The 20,749-nt window shown below is 52.9% G+C and overlaps 10 protein-coding genes and 1 non-coding gene across 11 annotated transcripts; 5 read left to right on the top strand and 6 right to left on the bottom strand.

The window, feature by feature from the left end:
• Positions 1 to 74: 74 nt before the first annotated feature.
• V1518DRAFT_417679 (glycosyltransferase) lies at positions 75 to 2,038 on the bottom strand. The gene is made up of 2 exons (XM_066904367.1): positions 1,635 to 2,038; positions 75 to 1,578 (listed from the first exon to the last, which is right to left on the bottom strand). Exons 1-2 carry the CDS (start codon positions 1,816 to 1,818, stop codon positions 260 to 262), a joined length of 1,503 nt encoding a protein of 500 aa, XP_066758995.1. The 5' UTR covers positions 1,819 to 2,038; the 3' UTR covers positions 75 to 259.
• Positions 2,039 to 2,090: 52 nt separating this feature from the next.
• On the top strand, positions 2,091 to 3,383 carry V1518DRAFT_417677 (transcriptional regulator). Its single transcript, XM_066904366.1, has 3 exons — positions 2,091 to 2,289; positions 2,356 to 3,027; positions 3,080 to 3,383. The coding sequence occupies exons 1-3, from the start codon at positions 2,104 to 2,106 to the stop codon at positions 3,131 to 3,133; spliced, it is 912 nt and encodes a 303-aa protein (XP_066758994.1). The 5' UTR covers positions 2,091 to 2,103; the 3' UTR covers positions 3,134 to 3,383.
• On the bottom strand, positions 3,003 to 3,967 carry V1518DRAFT_417676 (thioredoxin-like protein). Its single transcript, XM_066904365.1, has 2 exons — positions 3,671 to 3,967; positions 3,003 to 3,605 (listed from the first exon to the last, which is right to left on the bottom strand). The coding sequence occupies exons 1-2, from the start codon at positions 3,911 to 3,913 to the stop codon at positions 3,210 to 3,212; spliced, it is 639 nt and encodes a 212-aa protein (XP_066758993.1). The 5' UTR covers positions 3,914 to 3,967; the 3' UTR covers positions 3,003 to 3,209.
• A 132-nt stretch (positions 3,968 to 4,099) lies between these two features.
• Positions 4,100 to 5,202, top strand: V1518DRAFT_417674 (mitochondrial 37S ribosomal protein uS17m). The gene is made up of 2 exons (XM_066904364.1): positions 4,100 to 4,331; positions 4,427 to 5,202. The coding sequence occupies exons 1-2, from the start codon at positions 4,224 to 4,226 to the stop codon at positions 5,117 to 5,119; spliced, it is 801 nt and encodes a 266-aa protein (XP_066758992.1). The 5' UTR covers positions 4,100 to 4,223; the 3' UTR covers positions 5,120 to 5,202.
• A 537-nt stretch (positions 5,203 to 5,739) lies between these two features.
• On the bottom strand, positions 5,740 to 6,772 carry V1518DRAFT_374735 (mitochondrial carrier domain-containing protein; the record flags this gene model as incomplete). The annotated part of the gene is made up of 2 exons (XM_066901471.1): positions 5,740 to 6,540; positions 6,608 to 6,772. 2 exons carry the CDS (start codon positions 6,770 to 6,772, stop codon positions 5,740 to 5,742), a joined length of 966 nt encoding a protein of 321 aa, XP_066758991.1.
• A 1,764-nt stretch (positions 6,773 to 8,536) lies between these two features.
• Positions 8,537 to 9,982, bottom strand: V1518DRAFT_427750 (uncharacterized protein; the record flags this gene model as incomplete). Its single annotated transcript, XM_066906056.1, has 1 exon — positions 8,537 to 9,982. The coding sequence occupies one exon, from the start codon at positions 9,980 to 9,982 to the stop codon at positions 8,537 to 8,539; it is 1,446 nt and encodes a 481-aa protein (XP_066758990.1).
• Positions 9,983 to 11,631: 1,649 nt separating this feature from the next.
• On the top strand, positions 11,632 to 14,435 carry V1518DRAFT_417665 (uncharacterized protein). The gene is made up of 3 exons (XM_066904363.1): positions 11,632 to 12,405; positions 12,483 to 14,308; positions 14,368 to 14,435. The coding sequence occupies exons 1-2, from the start codon at positions 11,637 to 11,639 to the stop codon at positions 13,982 to 13,984; spliced, it is 2,271 nt and encodes a 756-aa protein (XP_066758989.1). The 5' UTR covers positions 11,632 to 11,636; the 3' UTR covers positions 13,985 to 14,308; positions 14,368 to 14,435.
• V1518DRAFT_417663 (Ca2+ regulator and membrane fusion protein Fig1-domain-containing protein) lies at positions 14,137 to 15,454 on the bottom strand. The gene is made up of 3 exons (XM_066904362.1): positions 15,183 to 15,454; positions 14,981 to 15,128; positions 14,137 to 14,919 (listed from the first exon to the last, which is right to left on the bottom strand). The coding sequence occupies exons 1-3, from the start codon at positions 15,436 to 15,438 to the stop codon at positions 14,601 to 14,603; spliced, it is 723 nt and encodes a 240-aa protein (XP_066758988.1). The 5' UTR covers positions 15,439 to 15,454; the 3' UTR covers positions 14,137 to 14,600.
• Positions 15,455 to 16,411: 957 nt separating this feature from the next.
• On the top strand, positions 16,412 to 17,940 carry V1518DRAFT_417660 (Pre-mRNA splicing Prp18-interacting factor-domain-containing protein). Its single transcript, XM_066904361.1, has one exon. The coding sequence runs from the start codon at positions 16,518 to 16,520 to the stop codon at positions 17,829 to 17,831; it is 1,314 nt and encodes a 437-aa protein (XP_066758987.1). The 5' UTR covers positions 16,412 to 16,517; the 3' UTR covers positions 17,832 to 17,940.
• Positions 17,815 to 18,968, bottom strand: V1518DRAFT_433634 (40S ribosomal protein uS4). The gene is made up of 6 exons (XM_066906229.1): positions 18,884 to 18,968; positions 18,771 to 18,813; positions 18,684 to 18,705; positions 18,586 to 18,614; positions 18,396 to 18,527; positions 17,815 to 18,341 (listed from the first exon to the last, which is right to left on the bottom strand). Exons 1-6 carry the CDS (start codon positions 18,888 to 18,890, stop codon positions 17,990 to 17,992), a joined length of 585 nt encoding a protein of 194 aa, XP_066758986.1. The 5' UTR covers positions 18,891 to 18,968; the 3' UTR covers positions 17,815 to 17,989.
• Positions 18,969 to 19,297: 329 nt separating this feature from the next.
• On the top strand, positions 19,298 to 19,379 carry V1518DRAFT_t42. Its single transcript has one exon. It is a non-coding gene; the product is annotated as a tRNA-Ser (tRNA).
• Positions 19,380 to 20,749: the final 1,370 nt, after the last annotated feature.

Here is a 20,749-nt window from a genome sequence, read left to right as displayed (position 1 = left end):
CACTGCGCCGCGCCAGGGAAATCGGGTAAGGGTCTGTGCCACCGGATTTCTTTCCTCTCGCACTGCTCCAGTCTCCCAGTTCCAGAATGCCATTCCCGGCAGACTGTATTCATTCTTCACAGCTGACGACTCCGCGCTCGCAATGCTTGTGTATGCTGCGTAGCTAAAAATGATTACAAAAGTTATGTGTACTGTACATGCAATCGCAATTTGTGCGCCCCTGTTCACAACCAATACCGAAACCCTCCTACTCAAGCCGTCAAGGCTCCGCCGCTACAACGGCCGTCGCCGCTGCGGCCTTCTTCTCCGCTCGCTGCGCGCTCTCTGCCGCTATCGTCTTCATCTCGTTCACAAAGCTCTCGCCCCAGAATGCAGACGTGTATTGACTGATGTACCGGAATAGCTTCTGCTGGTTCAGCACACGCAGCTCCTCCGGCATCGTCATCGCGTCGTAGATCGCCCCTGCCAGCTCCTCCGTGTTCCATGGGTTCACGATCACGCTCCCATTAAGCGACTGCGCTGCTCCAGCAAACTCGGACAAGATCATCACGCCGTGCCGCTTCTGCTGACACGCAATGTACTCGTAAGACACGAGGTTCATGCCGTCGCGCGTGCTACTCACAAGGCACGCGTCACTCACTGCGTAAAGAGCAACAAGCTCGTCAAAGTTCACCGATTTGTGCATGAAATGAATTGGCACAAACTCGATTGTGCCGAATCGTCCGTTGATCCGCCCAACAAGCTCGTTCACAACCGCCCGCAGGTCCTGATACTCCTCCACGTCCTGCCGCGACGGCACCGCGACCTGCACAAGCACGACCTTGCCGATCCACTCCGGGTGCTCCGTCAAAAACACCTCGAGCGCGTGTAGCTTCTGCGGCACGCCCTTGATGTAGTCCAGCCGGTCCACGCCCACGATTAGCTTCACGCCCTTGAACTTCGCCTCCAGCTGTGCTATCCGTTTTTGCACCTTCTCCGTCTTCAACGCGTCCGTAAACTTGTCTGGGTCGATGCCAATCGGGAACGTGCCGACGGACACCATCGAGCCCTGGAACTCAACCCCATTCGGGGTAGTCGGCAGACCGAGGATGCGCGAACACGACGACAAGAAATGCCGCGCGTAGTCGTACGTATGGAACCCAACGAGATCACAATGCAGCACACCCTCTAGCACCTCCCGCCGCACGGGCAGAATTCGGTAGATTTCACTCGACGGGAACGGAGTGTGCAAGAAGAACCCGACCTGCACGCCCTTCTTGCGCGTACCGATCTCTTCACGCAGCATTGCCGGCAGCAGCATCAGGTGGTAGTCGTGCACCCATACAAGATCACCGTCCTGTACTACCTCAGCGATCGCTCGCGCAAATAGCCGGTTTGCTTCTCGGTACGCCTCCCACGCCGACTCGTCGAAGTACATTTCCCCTGGATGGTAGTGGAACAATGGCCACAGGATGCTGTTGCTAAACCCATTGTAGTGCAGATCTGCGAGCTCATCAGACAAAAACACCGGCACACAGCTGAATTCGTCGCGCAGCCGTTTCACCATAGTCGGCTTCTCCTCCTCTGGGACCTCGATGCCTGCTTGTGTTAATAACACCAACTATTTCCTCCCAGATTTCATCCAACACACTCACCTGGCCAGCCAAACCATGTAAAGGTCGTCGACTTTTTCAGTCCCGACAGCGCGGATACGAGACCGCCCGAAGACATAGCAAAGTCATAGTCGCCCTTGTCGTTCTGTTTGATCGTGATCGGCAACCGGTTTGAGATCACCAGCAAGTTGTCCGCCGCTTTAGCGACCACCGCAGCGGGTGACATGGCGAAGTCAATAATCCAGCAAAAGCAGAAAGATGCGGGTATGTGGCGGTAGCGCGGAGGCACTATAGCAGAAGTGTGGGGCGGAGCGGGCGATTCGGAGAGGATGAGCTGGGGATGTAGAGTGCCGGTTTATGCCAACAGACGATCGGTTCCCCCGGCCGTTGTTCACTCAGCCGCACCCCAGCACTACCGCAAACGCAGACCGCACTTATGCAACACGTGATGCAGTCAACACTGCGCCTGAGCGAGACGCGTCTGCGGCGCGTCCAGCCCTACCACCCTGCGATGTCGCCGCCCAACGATAGCGTCATCGAGAGCACGTTCGTGGAAGTGTTCAAATCTGCAGATATTGAAAATGCGACTTTACGCACTATCCGCAATGAAGTCGCCAAAGTGCTTAAACTCGAACCGGACTTCTTCACCACCAGTCCCTGGAAAGCACGATCGCGTATCCTCGTCGACCAGCTTCTGGTAAGTTTCTACTTAATATCGCTGTGCACGTTATTGAGACACAATTTTGACACGGTATATTGGTAGAACGAGACACAATCATCGCCTGCAAAGCCTGCCACACTTAATATTGCATCCAAGCCTCAATCACCGCGCACCAGCCCTGAGAATGCGTCCTCGATCACATCAAATCCAGAACCGAAAGTAGGTGGTGGCGCCACTTCTGCTACTCGAGTTAAGGCCGATGAGAGCGAACTTTCAGACGTTTTGGACGAAGCGCCCCAGCCGGCTCGACGAAAACGTGGCGCGGCAGAGAGTAGCTCTCCGCAGCCTAAGAAGAAGCGTACACCAGCGGCAGTCAAAGCCGAGCCAAAATCAAAACCAGCAAAAACCGAACTCAAAGGACGAGCGAAGCGAAATTCTAGCACAGCAAAGGTATCAGACGACCCCAACGAGCAGAAAATCGCGACGCTGCAGTCATGGATAGTCAAGTGCGGGGTGCGCAAGCAGTGGAAACGCGAGCTGGCGCCTTTTAATACTCCGAAGGAGAAGATTGCGCATTTGCAACAAATGCTGGCAGACCTCGGCATGACGCCTCGGTACAGTTTAGAGAAGGCAAAGCGGATACGGATGGAGCGCGAGTTTGCGGACGAGGTCGCGGATCTTCAGGCAGATGCGCATCGCGACGACGAGAACAGGAACGATAACGAGGAAGAGACAGAGGTCGGGAATAGTAAACGGCCACGGCCAAAGAGAGTGGTATGTATTACTTGATGCTCATGTGTGCGATACTTACTAAACTGCACAACAGGTGGCAGGTAATTTTAGTCTAGACTTCCTCGGCGACCAAAGTGACAGCGACTGACGCCGACAATCTCATCATTTGCATCATTAATTTCTCGACTGCTCTATTTTATAAAAACTCCTCTCGCGCAGGGCGCTTAGATCTGCTTAATCACCTCCTTCGCCTCCGAAACGTTGACGCTCGTGTTATCCGGCTCGATGAACAACTTCTCCACCTTTCCGTCGTTGATCAACACCGCCGCACGCTTGCTGCGAGCGCTGCCAAAGACCTTCGCGAGGGTGAAATCCAGATCGAACGGCGCAACAAGGCTAAGCTCAGGGTCCGCGAGGAACTTGACGGCCTCGGCGTCCACCGCGTCCCCGAAGGTCTTGGCCCAAGCCGACATCACAAACGGGTCGTTCACGGCGATGAAGTAGACTCCCTTGATGCCCTTCGCCTTGAACTCAGGCAGGAGATCGAGATACCCTGGGACGTGGCGCGCGCTACATCCTGGCGAGAACGCGCCAGGGACAAACACGAGAATGTACTTGCCCTAAAATCCCCCCTCATTGTTACCCACTTGCTGCAGATCTCGTTGAAAAGATAGATGAGACTAACCTCCTTGGTGAGATCGCCGATCTTGACCTCGTCGCCGGGAGACGCTCCGCGGAGAATTGCATCAGCAGGAATAACGTCGCCGACCGCGACCTGCGCGCACGCCGACGCGTGGAATCCCATGCGCTGGCGGCTTGCAGCGACTGCGGGTACCAGGGCCGCACGGGCGGACACTCCGTGAGCCGAGCCGACAATCACCTTAGCAGAAGTGCGGCCAAACCGGAGTGATCGAATAAGAGACGCCATTCGTAGTAGTAGAAGAAGTACCACTTGGCAGACGCGAGATGCGGAAGTCGAAGTGCGAAGGCGATGATGGGCGAGCCGGAAGGCGGTGATATCATCATCGAACCCAGCGGCCGAACCGCGGTCCGCACCGAAAGCCAATCATCTTAGTGGATATTTGAACCTGAGCTTCAACTTGGTCGGTTCACTGAGCTAGTTCAAGCCTCTCGCCTCCCGAACCTTAACAACTTCCAGCTAGAAAATCTCCTAACTTTCACGCGCTGCCATACATATACTTTGGCGAGCCATTTTCGACATCACATACACAACAGCAATGCCGCCAAAACAGAATCTCATTGGTATGGTCGTGTCACACGGCAGAATGACAAAGACTGTCAAGGTCCGCGTGCATATTCCAGTGTACAACTCGAAGATTGACATGGTGAGTGCGCGCGTCCTAATTTTTACTTCTATGCGTTATAGTCCTACCTGCGCACCGCAAAGATGACCTGCGATAGCTAACAAGTGGTGATATAGCTGATCAATAAGCGGAAAGACATCATGGTGCATGACGAAGGCAACCTCGCCCGCGAGGGCGACATCGTGCGCATCGAGTCAACGAAGCCGATATCCGCGCAGAAGTTCTTTGCAATTGCGGAAATCAAGGCCCCGAAGGGTCGCATGTTCGAGAAGTACCGCGACATTGGCCGGTTTGAGTCCGAGTATCTTGAGTTTCTACAGACGCAAAAGGGCATTAACGCCATCAGTGAGGTCAAGCTCGACGACAGCTACCTCCCGCTCAAAAGAGATGAGCTGCTCGCCGACCTGCCCAAACGGTTTTCCGACGACATCTTGCAGATTATCCACCGACACCATGTTCCCAGCGAAATTCTCACCGAGGGCCTCATCGAACTTCGCAACAAGCTCGGCGATAACCTCTATGAGAACGCAGACTTCTGGGCAGACCTTGCCAACTACAAGGCCGTCCTGGCGACCGTCCCCGAAGCCAACCCGGCTGTCGATGATGCCGCTGCCATGCAGCGCGTTGAGGCCGCGGCCAAGAAGCTGGAGCTTTTGCGGACGCAAATTGTTGAGAAGTTCTTGCTCGACGAATTCCCAGAATCTCTGCCTACACCGGCGCAGAGGGCAACATGGAAGGCGCAGAAGCTCACTGCTGAGGCCAAAGCTCTTCTAGGTGATACTGCAACTCCCGCAATTGTAGCTCCATGATGTGCTCCACACATTTTATTGTATATAGACACCATTCAATCATCATTTGTTGCAAAAGAAAAATAAGGTGAACATGAGCGTACTATTATGAACTAGTATTATTTTAATATGGCGTTTGTCTAGTGCATGTATAAACAGATTATCCTCAACGTTTGTACTCCAAAAACGAGAGAACAAACTTCTAGTACACGATACCCATACCTAGTAGACAACTACCGATTTCGAACAGCACGCAACAAGGAAATGCAGAGCAAATCAAAAAAAAACACACAGACAGATTAAACGACTGGCAACAAAAAGCAAACGATAAATAAAAACCGCATTATGACAGCCAAACCGATACAACTGGCTCTATATTGCAAAAACAGAGAGAACACACAATCGCCTATCGCCCTTCGCCGCATTTTAAACCGCCATCAATAATCTGCATAAGGGAGAGCTGAAATATGTGTAAATGTAAAACAATCAAGACTGCTATATGCTATGATACGTCCAACCATGATCTTACATGTTGCAAGGACACAAAGGGAGACACAAGAGAACGAGCACACCCTCTTAGACGAAACGAACCCTAACTTGATACCAAAGAAAGAGGGACAACAGAACACAGTAAGAGACATCTAACTTTTGTAAAGGTAAAACTTGGCCATCTCGTAGCTTGTCCAGCAGATGGCTGTGCTTGGCATGTTCGAGACGATGCGCGGTCGTAGTCCGCGTATGAAGCCGCGCGGGCCTTCGCGTCTGTAGATGATCCGTGCTGCTTCCATCAATGACTTGCAGTTCTTGATCTCGGGATCAGGCGAAGTTCCCTTTGTTTGTAAGAACGTCTTGATGACGTCCATGGGTGTCGTAGCGGCGGCAGCGACGGCGCCGGCCAGGCCGCCGGCAACGCAGTGTGTAAGCGGATCGTATTTCCGGTCGGGATTCAGAAGCTTCGACAGAGCCTCGTATGTGGTAAAGTTCAGCGCCGTGAGGGGGACGTTCATGGCAAGAGTTGTAGGATATGAAAGGTAGAAGGCCGAAAATCCTTCGACTTTGTAGATGCTTAGCGCGCAAGCGCCGATGTTGGGGAATTTGCTGCCATAAAGCTGCATTCGTTGCTTGATAACGTCGAAAGGGTTCATGAGTGCATCGGCAGCTGTCGTCGCGCACGCACCGGCGAGCGAGGTCGCAAGTGGGTGGTATCCCGCCTCGTTCCCGCCGAGCGCGTTCTTAGTGAATTCGTACACCGAGAAGTACACTGCGTGCGCAGGACCGGCGCCAATAGCGACGGAGGTGATGCCTCGCCAAAGCGTCCGCGCGCCCTCCGTCGCAGATATCCGCGAAATGGCATTTGAAATGCTGGTGTAGCTTCGGCCACGCACGTTGACGTCTTGCATGCGAGTCTTAATCGCATCTATTGGGTACATCACCGTGTGTTCCTGTAATGGTCAGTACTTAGTCTTCCATCGTACAAGTCTGATCGCTCTTCCAATCTATGGCACTCACCATGATTCCGGCAAAGGCGCCAGCCATCAGATTTGATGCCAGCGTGGTATTTTTTGGCAGCGCCTCATAGTCAAACTCGTCTTCCTCTTCCTCCTCAATAGGCGTCCCCGGCGGCGGGAAGTGATTCACTTCGCCGTTCTTGAATGAGTCCTCCGGCTGGAGCATTTGCAGATGCGACTGCTGTGCGGAAGACGACTGTGATGTCACGACTACGGCAGCGGCAGCGGCGGCCGCAACAGCAGGAGCAGACTTTGGCAACGACGGCGCCATTCAACTTCAACTATTCAGCAAACAACGGCTGCAACGACAGCGTTCTTGCAGAAGGTTAGGAGGCAACGATGTGAAGTATGCCGTGGAGAAAAAAATCCGGGTGGAGCAAAGCGATGAGAGCTCCACGGTCTAGGCCGGCCCGGAGTAGATGCGCAGTCGAGACGGGATGACGCCGGTGCCTAATTGAGACAAGGACGATCGAGGAGAGAACGGTGTTGGCGAAGCTCCTTGAAAAGATTCCTGCGATACCAAGACGGCAGACTTCGATTGGACTTGTCGAGGTTCGTTGCGATGGCTTCGTGAAGTTTTTGTGTTTCGTAGTTTTCCACCCTCCGCGCTGAGGGAAAAAAGGGCCGTGAAATTTCCAGATAGCTTGGAAGGCCGATCACTGATAGTGTGACTCAGAGGTGACTCGGCTGTGTGCCGCGCTACGTTGCCCACCCAGACCGCTTTGGCGCCGGACCCTCTTCCTGCCTTCCCGCTGTGATTTCCACACGCCAGTCCTCCTCTGCTCCACGGATCGGACTTAGGGTGCGCTGCAGGTCTGCAGCGGCTGGCCAATAATATGGATCTCTAGGGCGAGAAACTCTTCCGGAGCTCGGAGGCCTGGAACAAGATTTGTAAAGAGAACTTGGATCACAAGCTTGGTCCCGGAGGTATGACCCCTTTGACCGTTTCTCCGGCCGCGTAAACGCATGCCCTGCTTCACACGTTGCTCCTGCTGCCTGTGCAACACTAGGACTTATCTCCGCGCTAGCGCATAACCCACTCGTGCCTGCGGATCCCAAATACTCGAATGTGGCCGCATCGAGAATGGACGGCCTGCGTTTGGAGCAGTAAGAGAGCGGGACGGATAGGTGCCTGCGACATCAGCGGCAGTCTGCACTCTGCGGAGCGGCAGCGGCAGTGTGTGGAGGCCAATCAGCATGCACAATGGCATCTGATAACATAGCGAAGGTTTAAATTTCTAGCCTCTCAATTCTTCGGTCGGGCCGATGTCGCTCTCGTTTCGTTGCCCTTCGCCCTTCCTTCCAGACGGCCATTCTACTACTGGCCTTCCAGGCCGGCTCCTCTTCTCTGCAAATAATATCAGATGGATCTGATTTGCCAAGGTACGCTGACTTCAGATTTCTAGACTGTCAGAAAATGGCGCAACTTCTGGACGAGATTCCGTCGGTGAAGATCCGGGGTGCCCCTTGTTATAGTGTGGCGGTGGAGCGAGGAGCTTGGTGGTTATCCCTGCAAGCCACCAGCCATCTGACTCCACCAGCCATCTGACTCGTTCTGACAGGTGTCTTTCATGACATGAAACCGCATGCTAAGAACGCATTTGTTGAATGGTCGTCCATTTGTCTATCTCTGCAACACGAATGATGTGTTGATGTAGAGATTCCGAACTCGAAGAGTGCACACTTTCAATATTGGCTGGTAAACTGACAGTCGAGCTATATCATAAATTCCTATCGAACAGATGTTAAATGGTGTGTGCGTATAGAGAACAAGGCAAATAACGAAAGATGAAGCAACCAAAAGCAACGATACAGAACACCAAGCAAGCATAATATAAATCCGACACCCGCGCGCGTATACCCAGTTGAACTGACAAAATGTAACTAATAAATACACGGAAAATATGATATGAATATTCAAAACGTACAGTTAGTACGACTTGTTACGTTTGACTTTGGGGTTCTTGAACGAGTCAAGTACATCTACTGAGCTTCGCTTAGTTGGTGCAGTCGGAATAATGGAATGCATGCTTTGGACGGTTTCGACATCGTCGTCCGGAAGGTCTTCATTCTGCGTTCCCACTTCGCCTGCATGTACAGTGCGCTCATGTCGGTTGCGCAACCAAGCGGTCACAAATCTGTGCGTGCGGCACTCGCGCGCGCCCTGCCAGCGGCAGACATACTCGCGAACACCGTGGACCTGTCGGAAATGTCGGCTGCAGTCGTTGTTGCGATGGAATCCAATGACATTCCAGTCGCAGCCGAGCTCAGGACACTTGAACGGGCGCTGAGAGAGCGACTTGTCCGGAAGATCGAGAATGTGTGTTTTCAGCGTCGCTGAGGAGGCGAAGAAGCTGCCGCAGTGTCGGCAGCGGTATGTACGGTTATGTCCCTGACGACGAGTGCTCTTCCCGTCCACGAATGATGGCTTCTCTTCTGATGATATACTGAGAGGGACAGTCTCCGATATAAACATTGTCGGTAGTGGCGTCGCGACGCCTATGGAGATGGAGGATTTAGAGTGTTCGGTCGACTTGACTGATTCGGATAGCATCCCAGGAGAGATAATGGCAGGCACCGCCAAGTTCTCGGTGTTGTCGGAGAAGTCGTTCAGAATCAAAGACAAGGACTGATTTCGAGCCAAGGTGGACAGCGAGGTGGACGGAATCCTTGCCGCAAGTGGAGATCCGGGCATCATGGATAGCGGCGAAGCTTCATTCGCCTTGAAGGCCACGTCGGTACTGAATCCAGGATAGCCTTCTTTCTTGACGTACTCTGAATAATACTCTGCAGCAGTCATCTCTTTGTTATTGCTGGCCGAAAATCGTCCTTGCGAGCCTGCGCTGCTCGTGCTTGAAATCGTGCTGCGCCTGCTGCTCTCGTCATTGCTGCTGCTCACGGAGCTCGCGATGCTCTCAGATCGATCAGTGGCTGGTGATATCCACGACTCTGGCGATAGCAGGTCAGACGATCGCGACGACCGCACGTCCTCGTCTGCATTGGTGCTGTTCCACGCGGACGAAGACGAGGGTCCCATGGCAGCAGCACCATGGTGCCACGACGTGCTGCTATATGCAACCGCAGCAGGGTTGCGCGAGTACAGGTCGTGGGAATTGCTAATGTCATAGTCGAGCAGTTTTGGCTGGGCGAATTGGCCATGGTCGTCGAAATAGAATTGGCGTTCTCGCTCGGTTGACTGTGGTTGTGATGTCGGAGAAGGAGGATTTGCCGCAAGGTGGTACTCGGACAGCTGGTAACTAGGATAGAAGCACTGATCTGTGGCTCCAAAGTCGAGCTCGTGGCAGTCCCGGTTGTCGTACTGAAAGGCCGAGAACGACGCAGGCCCCCCACCAGACAAGGAAGTGACGGTTTGCATGTTTGTTTCTCTCACAGGCTGAACGGCCGGCGGCGCCGCATCAACACACCCCGATGTGAGCGCGAAGGCAAGGTCAAACAGGTTGATGAGCGGAGCAGCACGAGCGGAGGGATGGAGACGGGGGGAGAAAGGAACAAGCGGGAGATCGGGAGAAGACACAGAGAGGGGGGAAGCAGAGGAAAAAGCGGAAAAAGGAAATGACGAACGAGGAGAAAACACGGGCTTGTGCGATAAGGAACGGGACACACTGCTAAGATGTCCGTGCATCCTTTATTTGGCAGACAACTAGTAGCACGGTCCGACAGGCATAAAACTCTAACCGCATGTTCGATCTACGAGCTTGATTTCAGAGGCCCGCGGCCTCGGCGTTAATGGAAATGCTCTGCGATCAAGGCGTGCACCAGCCAGACGCGTGCCGAGCGTTCGCTGATCGGCCGGCGGCAGTGCCGGCGACGCAGGCCATGAGTCGGAGGAGGGGCGGGGCGGACGTTCAAAGAGCGCACAAACTGGGGACGCGAAGCCCGCGAGAGGGACTAGGGCAGTGATTGCGGCAGCACTGGCAAAGACGATACTGACTGGCGGGCCTTGCTGGGAGAGATAACGGATGCAAGCCACAGCACGCTCAGCCGCGAGCTCTTAATTCCACCGTCCGCTGTGCCTGCTCGCCAGGACGGCCCTTATTAGAAGCATTCACCCGGATTCTCGCCTGTCATAAGACGGTCGTGCTCCTCCGCTGTGATGTAGGTGGTGTTTTAACGGGCGGCTATAGATCCTCACGGCATACACTCTTGTGCCCACCTGCCGACACATGGCAGCGCAATTGCCCGCAGCACGCACACAGGGGCCGCCTGCAGAGAAGAGAAGCCCATAGCGGAGAGGGAGATGAGCTCCGAGCGTGGCGGAGCGCGCTCGAGCCCGGTGTGGCGCCGCCGTTGGTTTGCATATCAAAAATGACTCGTCGCTCGCCGGCGCGATAGCACTGCCCGGGGCAAGACACTCGCACATCGCCGGCTCTGCGCCGGCTTCTGGCTGGCTACTCCCGCGCCGGCCTTGGGATCCCGTCTCTGCGCGTTGGAGGGTGCGGGAGGCTATCGCGAGCGCTGCTAGAGTAGTGCCTGCTGCGAACGCTGCTCGGACCGACTTTGGGGGGAGGGGCGTTGTGCACACACCTGCAGCGATCTCCGCAAAGCACTCCGGCGCTTCGCCAGCCGGGCACCGACACACACTCCAACGACCCTGGGCCCCGGCCAAGGCCCAAGAGTTCAGCACGGGTCTTTCCCCAACCGTGCAGAACGCACGCTCAGGCCGCCCAGCTGTTGAGCCTGGCGTGTTTTGGCATCGCGCCGGCCAATCCTCGCTGCGATATTGCTGAGGGCGAAGAGACGCACTCTCCGCCCTAGCGCGCACTGATATGCACACGATGAAAACGGGCAAGAGCGAGCGACATCCAGCTGATCCCGTATCCGAGCAGCGCTCGTGTTGTGTCAGAGCTCGCGCCAAGCGTCTGTAGCAGAAAGGACCGTTTTCTGGCCTCGGAGGCTTGGATATTCAGACCGACGGACTGCAAATTACAGTAGTCCGTCAGCAGCGCGAAATTCGTATATAGTGGAGAAGCAGTATCCAGCTTCTTCTGAACACGCACTGCAGCCCTGAAATGACGCCATCCGCGCCAAACCACTTTCCGTCTCGGCCATCCAGTCTGCCCTCACTGGCTCCGTCATGCTGCGCCCCACAACGGCCCACAAATTGCGGCATGCACTACCGTATGACCCGCCTTAGACGCCTGTGTGCAGGGCACAGTCGGTTGCAATGTATAACATCCAAGGAGATCAAAGGTAAAATCGAACGGCGAAATTCAGTTCACGTTTTGCGAGCCTGCATGAACCCTGTCAAATCTTATCTTGAGCCCCTTAAGCCCATTGCACGCCCGCGCAGACTCGCGACCAAGCAGCAAGCTTCGCGGCCCGGCCCGAATGGCAATCTCGTACGTTCTGTGCATCCCACGTCTCCCGCTTCTCTTACGTCGTGCTCTTCCAGTTATTCTGGGTTCTCGTCGTGCAGGACAGCTCACGCGACATCCCACAAGTCACGATCCGAACCTCACGGTGTGGTACGCGCGCAGCTCACCGCCCATATTATTTCGTCGCGAAACTGCACTCAGTCTTCTCGTCGAGCAGTTCGCTGCATATCTCGAATCGATCACATCATGGAGCTCCCGACAGCTCTCCCAAGTAGTACTCGTCATGGTGGCAGTATAAAAAACGAGCGTGGACCGCCTGGAAGTCCGTACTCGGAATCCGATTGCGACACGCCGTCTAGAGGCGGCTATTCTCGCGATGAGCCTCCGACTTCGCCGTTCACGTTCAGGTCCCCAGTGGATTTCTCGCTTAAGGCCGCTCCGCTAGCCCCACAGAGATACTACAGTATGCTTGCTTCTTACCTCACTGACTGCCATGATAGTTCTCGAGCAACAGAAAGCTGATATTCACATTGTTCATAGACGGCCGAAGACACCATAACGGCCGCAAGACCTCGTCAGGATCTGCGTTCAACGTGTCCTTTTCGGTCTCCTTTAATGCGTTTCCCTCGTGTGACACATATCCCGGCGCGCATCGCGAAGTTCCTCCACGTCAGCGCCAACGCATCCACGGCCCTACACGACACGGATCTCGTCGGCACGCCCGCACCCACAAATCCTCCGATCTCGTCAGAGCTGAACATGAGGAATACGACGAAGATCATACAGATAGCGACTACGAGCACTCCAATACCAAACATACCAAGCTCGATACCGACCAGCCGTCCGAGGCCATGGCTGAGTACGCTCCCGCGTTTGCTGCATCCCCTGAATTACATGATCTGTACACGTCGCAGCCAGTTGTTTCGTCCCGTATCGCGAATCCGATACCGCCTATTCTAGTGTCTGATGCTGATACCTCCTGTTCTGTTAACGTTGCTACGCCTGTTGTCCCAACTGATCCGTCAGACCTTCTGACTCTGCCCGTGCCGGGCGCGCATAGTTCGCGCTCAACTCCTGCGTCGTCGTTATCCGGGCACGAATCGCCATCTACCGCCGCAACTACGCCTGTGTCCACAAAGCCTGGAGTATCCACCGCGGACAATTCGCCTCTGCTCGAGAGTCCTAGGACTCCGTTTGCTGTTATAGATGACTTGAATCGTCAGCCCGCATCTCTCAGTTCGAGTACTACTCTTGCCGAAGAACTGGACGCGAGCCTGGGCGAAAATGCTACCGAGACCACGACCGCGAATATCAACATTACCCCGCGAGACCCCGTTCCTCGATTAGTCGGTCTGCACGTGGACGTTAGTCCCCTCAAAGATGTCGATTTGACATGCGGAAGTCATGATCTTCGCCAAAGTCCGCAGTTGACGACTGTCCTTTCTCTTCAAGATGGCATAACGCACGTGAGAAGTGACATTCAGGTCCTCGAAGATGACGAGGACGAGATTTCGCCGGTCCCGGAAGAGTTGCTACATATATCGTTAGACGAATATTGGCTCTCTTTACAGGCTCAGAATCTTAGAGATGCAGATGAAGAAAGCTTCATCACCACTGGAAATGCGAGCGCTTCGTATGATGGTCCAAATGTTTCCCTGGCTAACGCTGCGGCACTGAAGTCCGAGCATGATCCTGGCTTACAGCCGGATCTATTGAGTATCGCGTTGAACGACGTCTGCAGCTTCTTGGGCTCGCAGTCCGACCAACTATGCTTGCCTCCTCTGGTGGAAGATTTCGAGGTCGTCGACGTCAGCCAGAAAACCGAGGAGAGTAAACTTTCTCCAGTCAAATCTGCCGAGAGCGCAGGCGTCACTCCGATAATGTCTAGTTTTGTGAAATTGTCTCTCGTCGACACAGCGACCAAAGACACGAGCCTTGGCATCGATTGCAGCGCCAATTTGGAGGGAGAAGAGATGCTTGAGTATACCGATTATTCGACTTGTGCCGACTTTTCTCAACGGTTTGAATCCCACGAGCAGTAAAGAACTAATTCTGGTTCTGATACATATACCCGCCTGAGGTTTTGTTTCTTCTTCTTATTTGGCGCGCTTTTTTGGGACAATCAATAACTGATATTATTAGCTACCTCCATATTTGGTTATGGCGTTGTAGTCGGGCTGAGTTACTATATTTTGTTGTATATTTTTGTTGGGCGTTGTGCAATTCACAGCATGACTCTCGGCTATGACGAGATCAAGCAACAAACACATAAAGCTTTATTCAGTAGAGTCCTGTACATTGCAAATGATTACATCGCGGTCTAAAACTGGACAGTTCCTTAGCTGTATAATTAAAACTGTCATAAAGTACGTCCACCCGCTTCTCAAAAGTGGAGCAGAGGAGGAAATGCTAACGCCAAACACAGTGAGCACAAAGCCAGCTCACTGACTGGTTAGCTGAACGTGCATGCTCCGCAGGGTTAAACAAAGATCGTAAGTAATTGTGTTGGTACACGGCCAATAGCCTTACTATTTGGCCACGCTATGCTTCTTCCTCAGCCTTCGCCACAAGATATGCAGACGGGGATCGCCGGAACGAGATCCCCGAGAAATAGTTTTGGAATCCCCCTCTAAGTCTTGTGATTGGCCGGAATGGTTGTCATTCCAGTCCCTCCGCCTTGTTCATAGCCCGGTTGCCCATAGCGTAGATGTACAAGCCAATAATAATGACTGCTAAAATGCCAAATGTAAACCATCCTAGAATCATAGCTGTGACACCAACACCAGCAAACACGGTTCCGTTTCCTAAATTCGTTGCGATGGATGCGCCCGCGACCGAGGCTGTGTGCTGCCAAAGAACTGAGACCAGCACCAAGATGCCGGCAATGAAGGAGATGAACGTCGATACAAACTGGAGGATGGGCGGTGAAGGCATGATCAAGATGAACGTGATGAACGCAAGAGCCGCCGCAACGATCCTGAATAGTTCAATGGGTTAGCAATGGAGCTTGTCAACGCCGAACGAAAGTTGGCACGTACAACAGGTATGGAAACACAATCTTCTCCTTGAACGCATCGGCAACGTGCAATAAATTGAGCGGGTCCTGAGTCGTGTCAAGCGAGGCGGCCAGGGAGCTTGCATTTTGCGAGCACAGCCATGAGCCGACATCTTGATTGATACACAGGGCTGCACATCGGTTAGTAAGCCCCCATCGAGGTAAGACGCGAGTCACGCACGTACCAAAGTAACCGATGCGGATCTCCAGAGACGAGTCGCCAACAATGGTACCCAGGGTCACGCTGATGTCCGAGTTGACGACTGTGCTTCCGCTGACTTGGTACACCGTGCCGTCGTTGTAGCCCATGTGCATGAGATATACATTCGGGATGATACTAGTCGAGGACGAGCATCCGGCCAGAAGCACAGCTGGCGGGCAACAGTGGTTAGTATGGAAAAACAAGACGACAAGAGTAAATGGAGTGGCTGTACCTATCATTACAATGACAACTATGAGAAAGAGGATATAGAGATACCTCGGCCGGAAGGAGGAGCCTGCGAGACGAAGGTTAGTAGACGCCCGAGACAAGCAAGCAGGACGCAGACCTACTTTTGATCTCCAAATTGTACCGCAGCGCCATGGCTAGTCAGAATATACAGACAAGCAAGCGAAGAAAGGTGAAGGGGGTGTGATATGAGGACGGGAGAGATGGAAGTATGACGAGAAGGCAGGACGAGGCCGTCAAGTATAGAACACAGCTGTACGGCCCGGGGGCCTACGTTGCCATGGCATTTCGTTCAATTAACGCCCAAGCGGAAGTGCGTCAACAGTGCGGTCGACGAGAAGACTGGCGTGTGCATGGGTCCTGCCAGCACACGCCCACGAGGCAACCACACGATGGTGGCGCGGCAGACAGGGGTTGCCTTGTCAAGATTTCGCAGGCGCAGCGCCGTAAACAGCCAGACATTTGTCGCTCTCCACCGGCACGGCCGAACTCTCCAGTGAGGATCCCATAGCCGCCCCTCCTTGCGGCCTGCGTATTTTTATTCTCAAACACACAGCGGAGCGGTCCAGCCATCGCGAGACGAGTGTGCGGCCAGTCTGCCCTTCTGCTGCAATCGAGTTGCATGTGGCCCTCAAGGGTACCATCGCGTGCGGCTGTGGCTTGCTCTGCGCAAACCTTCGTGGCTCTCGTGGGTCCGCGTCCAGGGTTCCAGCCCGCCGGTCGCCTTGTAGGACCAGCATCGCGCTCGTAAGCCAACCCTATTCGCGTGTTGCTTTCAATCGTGCCGATGCAAAAACTAGAGGTGAGTACCTGAACGGGCATAATCACTGGTCAGTCGCGACTGCCGCGCGTACCCTCGCCTGCAGGTCGAGGCTGAGACGCAAGCGCCAGGGGCAGCCTGCCAGGAGTATTAACCCTAGCCCTATATTTCACGTGCGGTTCACAGAATTCATGCTAAGCGGGAACTTCGCACGCCCCGATCGTCGAGATACGGGGATTTAATTCTGCGACACAGACAGTCCGCAAGTCTACAACGGGCGTGCAAGTTCACCGCGCTAAAATACGTGGCACCATGTCAAAACGGGACTCAGCAGAATCCGAAAAAGGTGACTCCTCCGCTTTCAAGTTCAACACCTTCTCCGGCTCAGCTCAGCCGGGCGATCCTTCAACGTCGCAGGAATCCCTCTACAAGCGCCCTCGACGCGGCAAGGACAAAGACGCGCCTATCGAACATGACGCCGATGGCAAGGAAATCAATCCGTATATCCCCCAATTCATCTCGAAAGCGCCATGGTATGTCGATCAATCGGGCGAGGTCTCCCTTCGCCACCAGCGACTACAACATGACCGGGACAAATATGAGCGCGAGCTTAAGGATGTGTGGTATCAGCGCGGCTTGCGCGCCGGTCCAGCGGCTACAAAGTATCGAAAAGGTGCGTGTGAGAACTGTGGTGCCATGTCGCACAAAACAAAAGACTGCATGGAACGGCCTCGCAAACTTGGGGCGAAGTGGACAGGAAAGGATATCCAGGCAGACGAACTCGTGCAGGATGTGCCGATGACGTGGGATAGCAAACGCGATCGGTGGAATGGGTACGATGTGTCCGAGCATGTCAAGGTGATTGAGGAGTACCAGAAGCTCGAAGATCTGCGACAGCAAGCCCTTGACGCGCGCCAGGAAGAAGGCGGTGATGTCATCTCAAACGACCACTACGACACAGAAGGTGCAAAAATGCCGGGCCAAGGCTACGACTCCAATGCACGAATGAGCACACGGACCCTGCGTATCCGCGAAGACACCGCAAAGTATCTCAAGAACCTCGACTCTAACGGCGAATACAATCCCAAGAGTCGGACCATGAAAGGTGAGCATGATGGCGGCTTACTGGCAAACGACGACGACTTTGTTCCGCAGAGCGATAATCAAGCAGCCGAGTTCGAGGCGCTTAAGCGGTTTGCCTGGGATTCTGCTGAGAAAGGCACCCCGGTGCATTTACAAGCGAACCCGACTGAGGGTGCGCTCTACAAACGAAAAATTGAGCGTGAGGAACAAGAGAAAAACGACAAGACCAAGACACAGCTTTTACAGAAATATGGCGGTTCAGAGTTCATGCGCGAGTTACCAAAGGAACTCAAAACTACACCCAGCGAAGAGTACTCCGAGTACAACGCTGCGGGCGAACTCATCAAGGGTAAGCGAAAACAAGTGGCCAGATCCAAGTACGAAGAGGATATTTATCCCGGCAATCATTCGTCAGTATGGGGATCATACTGGGAGTCATTCAAATGGGGATATGCTTGCTGCCATTCCACAATCAAGCAATCATATTGCACCGGCTTCTCGGGCATTGAAGCCGCTGCAGAGAAGGTCATTGAAGTCTCATAGAGTCTTAAGTATAATACACCTATAGCATCCGGGCACATATTTCTAAAAGCATTATCAATGGAAACTTTTTGTAAATTGCTTGAAAGACTAATATAAACAAGCTTCACACTAGACTCATTGCGCTCCACCCAATATTCCTTACACCAATGTACAAATGTTTACTCGTCGTCCTCGTCACCGTCGTCCTCGTTACCACCGGCGTTCGCAGCAGCAGCACGCGCTCGCTGGACACGGCCAGGACGGCCACCACCGTATGGTGAGGTAAGGGCGAAGTCAATGTGCTTCTGGGAGTCAAGACGGACCATGAAGGAAGGAACGTTGACGATCTGCTTGCCAACACGGACGTGTCTCTGTCGGATAAGGACACGGGCATGGTGGATGGACTTGGCCAAGCCGAGCTTGAAAACCTGAGTCTGGAGTCTTCGTTCCAAGAAATCCTGGATCTTCAGAGCCAACACGTAATCGAGACGCATACGGTCCTCGCTCAACACACCAATGCGAACGAGACGGCTAAACTAATGTCAGCATTCGAAACACCCAGTCGCACGCACGTATAAAACATACCGGATAAGAGCATTGCCCTCGAACAGTCGCTTGGGGTCCTTCTCGTCGAGGGTCAACAGGTCACGAGCAGCTCGTCGAATCTTGGAAAGCTGGTAGCCGATTCTGTAGATCTCGTGCTTGTTCTTCAGACCGCTGTAAATATGTTAGTCCTCTGTCGAATTGATCATAAGGCGATGAGGGGTGTCCGTACTATTCGCCAGCAAGCTGAAGCTCCTCATCCTGTAGTCGAAATATCGTAAGCATGCTGTATCATTCCGGAGTCGAAAAGATGCGGAAGTGAGTATTTACCAGACGAGCCTTCTCGTAAGGGCTAATAGACGCGTTAGCACAGCAGTCCAAATATCTTCATCTCGTCAATCAAGTGTTGCAGCATACCGCTTAGGGACCGTGTAGGTCTTCGAATAGGTAGTGGGAATATCTAGGATTCCAGCGTCAATAATTCGAGATCGCCAGCGGATAGTTATAATATAACAAGGAGGATGACGTACGCGGCATCTTGACTAGTCGTGGTCGAACGTGAAGGTGGACGTACGAGGCTGTAGCAGGATCACGGCGAGGACCTCTAAGCAGAACTCGCGAAGGTTGAAATTTCGACATGCCCTGGACGCAGTGGGAGCTTGAAATTGCGTGACTGCTGTTAGGGCTACACCCTAATGTTTGTTCGCCTGTGCGGCTCATCACGTCGGCTTCTCCTCAACCTCTAACTCAACACAAACGACGCTTAGTCATTATCGCTTACGAAGGTCGGCTGATATTCAGTGAATGGTTTTATTCGTAATAAGTATGATGAAATTTGCCTTATTTCTCGTTAATATTTGCAAAATGAAGCAGTTCTAGTGCAAAAAAGTCCGCACTTACGTGTTGCGATCCTGAGGAGCCGGAAAAAGGTTTTGATACCAAATGGCGCTGTGGCCGAGCGGTTAAGGCGAGAGATTAGAAATCTCTTTCCCTCTGGGAGCGCAGGTTCGAGTCCTGCCGGCGTCGGTTGTTTTGTTTTTGTTTTGCTTCGGTTAAAGCCACTTCTTCTTACTGATTTTTTTGCTATCGCAGAGCTGGAGATGTGATGGTGATTCTCTTTCATGGTCATTGACCAGACACATGATTGATTAGGATGTCATTATCCATAAACAGAGGCGATCTTGCGGTGCCCAAAGTTTGTCTTCTGTACGTCAGTAGGGCGGATTCGCAATGGGACTACAGATAACATTACACACAAGAATGAGCAATGTGCTACATAGAGCATATTGATTTCTGGATCGAACTTATTTTGCCTGTCCATTGTTGGATCTTTGAAAGGATCAGACCATAATGCAGGTAAATGGATTGATGCGGGACTACTGTATTGATACACGAACAGGGCGAGACTATTTTGTACTGGTGTTGTCGTGCGACGGATGTTGACTTGAATGAGATCTAGAAACGCGCCGCAGAGTCGTATGCACTTTGAACGTTATCCCCTTATTCATTCGCGATGTAGCCACAACTCTTGATATTGTCAAACTGAGCAATGGTCCCAATTATTAACGTACGATATACGGAGACGATCTAAAAAAGTGTCTAGGCCGGAACAATGACCATAAAGTTACAATGATGTATGCCGTTACTAATGCAAAGAGATTTAATGACTAACACTTGTGTTGCGACGCGATCTTATCTAGCTCAGCGCGTTTCCTCGATTTGTAGAACTCGCTGTATATAGCTAATATATATCAGCTTTTGGTTCGACATAGCAGAGGTCTTCAGTGCGTTCACAGCTGTCGAGTTTGCAGGCTGTCATCCAATTGAGCCTGATGCACAGCTCTCTCTCTGCTGAGTTCCCACGCTGGGGAGACTTGGCGACTACCGCTGGATACGCCTCTTCTGGGTCGTCACATAAATTCAAAAATTTATTTTCCAGGAAGCGAAATAGATAAATATCCAGCTTCCTGGTCCGTATCGCATGCATGTGCGAGCGTACGCAAATTTGCTTCTTTGCGCTTAAGTCACACCTGAACTTCGAACACCCATTAGTTCCTAAGTTTTCTTGGGATACAACAAACAACGTTTAACTACGACCGCACGCCTCAACAACAGCAATCCTGACATACCGAACTATAAACATATAACTTTTCTGATATATACCCTGGTCTATGAGAGTACGGTGCTGGCTTTCACATGATTTGGTAGACCGCGGACTTTAATTGCGATATGCAGCCGATGAGTTTGCATACGTGCGGATGAAATACTACTACATAAGCTAGACTCTGGTATATTGCAACGATGAGACGAACAAAGCGTTTTCAGTCGACTCAGTCTATAGCAATGAAGGAGCGAATTGTTGACCGCGCGTGTGTGCTGGCCTTCCCCAGGCGACT

This window comes from Limtongia smithiae (assembly GCF_038497785.1).
Source record: "Limtongia smithiae strain NRRL Y-17922 unplaced genomic scaffold V1518scaffold_7, whole genome shotgun sequence".
Taxonomy (NCBI): Eukaryota; Fungi; Ascomycota; class Lipomycetes; order Lipomycetales; family Lipomycetaceae; genus Limtongia; species Limtongia smithiae.
Note: the sequence above shows the minus strand (reverse complement) of the source record. Positions and strands in the feature narration are given on the sequence as shown.

What these genes read in the sequence shown, in the direction of transcription:
- V1518DRAFT_433634 (XM_066906229.1), bottom strand. An exon ending in ACCTACACGGTCCCTAAGCG is followed by an intron (nt 18,706 to 18,770) that starts GTATGCTGCAAC and finishes CGCGTCTATTAG; the next exon opens with CCCTTACGAGAAGGCTCGTC. An exon ending in GAGGGCAATGCTCTTATCCG is followed by an intron (nt 18,342 to 18,395) that starts GTATGTTTTATA and finishes ACATTAGTTTAG; the next exon opens with CCGTCTCGTTCGCATTGGTG.
- V1518DRAFT_417677 (XM_066904366.1), top strand. Translation starts at nt 2,104, where the DNA reads ATGTCGCCGCCCAACGATAGCGTCATCGAGAGCACGTTCGTGGAAGTG. An exon ending in TCCTCGTCGACCAGCTTCTG is followed by an intron (nt 2,290 to 2,355) that starts GTAAGTTTCTAC and finishes GTATATTGGTAG; the next exon opens with AACGAGACACAATCATCGCC. An exon ending in GGCCACGGCCAAAGAGAGTG is followed by an intron (nt 3,028 to 3,079) that starts GTATGTATTACT and finishes ACTGCACAACAG; the next exon opens with GTGGCAGGTAATTTTAGTCT.
- V1518DRAFT_417674 (XM_066904364.1), top strand. Translation starts at nt 4,224, where the DNA reads ATGCCGCCAAAACAGAATCTCATTGGTATGGTCGTGTCACACGGCAGA. An exon ending in ACAACTCGAAGATTGACATG is followed by an intron (nt 4,332 to 4,426) that starts GTGAGTGCGCGC and finishes GTGGTGATATAG; the next exon opens with CTGATCAATAAGCGGAAAGA.
- V1518DRAFT_417679 (XM_066904367.1), bottom strand. Translation starts at nt 1,818, where the DNA reads ATGTCACCCGCTGCGGTGGTCGCTAAAGCGGCGGACAACTTGCTGGTG. An exon ending in TACATGGTTTGGCTGGCCAG is followed by an intron (nt 1,579 to 1,634) that starts GTGAGTGTGTTG and finishes TAACACAAGCAG; the next exon opens with GCATCGAGGTCCCAGAGGAG.
- V1518DRAFT_417665 (XM_066904363.1), top strand. Translation starts at nt 11,637, where the DNA reads ATGACGCCATCCGCGCCAAACCACTTTCCGTCTCGGCCATCCAGTCTG. An exon ending in AGCCCCACAGAGATACTACA is followed by an intron (nt 12,406 to 12,482) that starts GTATGCTTGCTT and finishes CATTGTTCATAG; the next exon opens with ACGGCCGAAGACACCATAAC.
- V1518DRAFT_417663 (XM_066904362.1), bottom strand. Translation starts at nt 15,438, where the DNA reads ATGATAGGTACAGCCACTCCATTTACTCTTGTCGTCTTGTTTTTCCAT. An exon ending in GATCCGCATCGGTTACTTTG is followed by an intron (nt 15,129 to 15,182) that starts GTACGTGCGTGA and finishes ACCGATGTGCAG; the next exon opens with CCCTGTGTATCAATCAAGAT. An exon ending in ATTGTGTTTCCATACCTGTT is followed by an intron (nt 14,920 to 14,980) that starts GTACGTGCCAAC and finishes TGAACTATTCAG; the next exon opens with GATCGTTGCGGCGGCTCTTG.
- V1518DRAFT_417676 (XM_066904365.1), bottom strand. Translation starts at nt 3,913, where the DNA reads ATGGCGTCTCTTATTCGATCACTCCGGTTTGGCCGCACTTCTGCTAAG. An exon ending in TCGGCGATCTCACCAAGGAG is followed by an intron (nt 3,606 to 3,670) that starts GTTAGTCTCATC and finishes GGGGGATTTTAG; the next exon opens with GGCAAGTACATTCTCGTGTT.
- V1518DRAFT_417660 (XM_066904361.1), top strand. Translation starts at nt 16,518, where the DNA reads ATGTCAAAACGGGACTCAGCAGAATCCGAAAAAGGTGACTCCTCCGCT.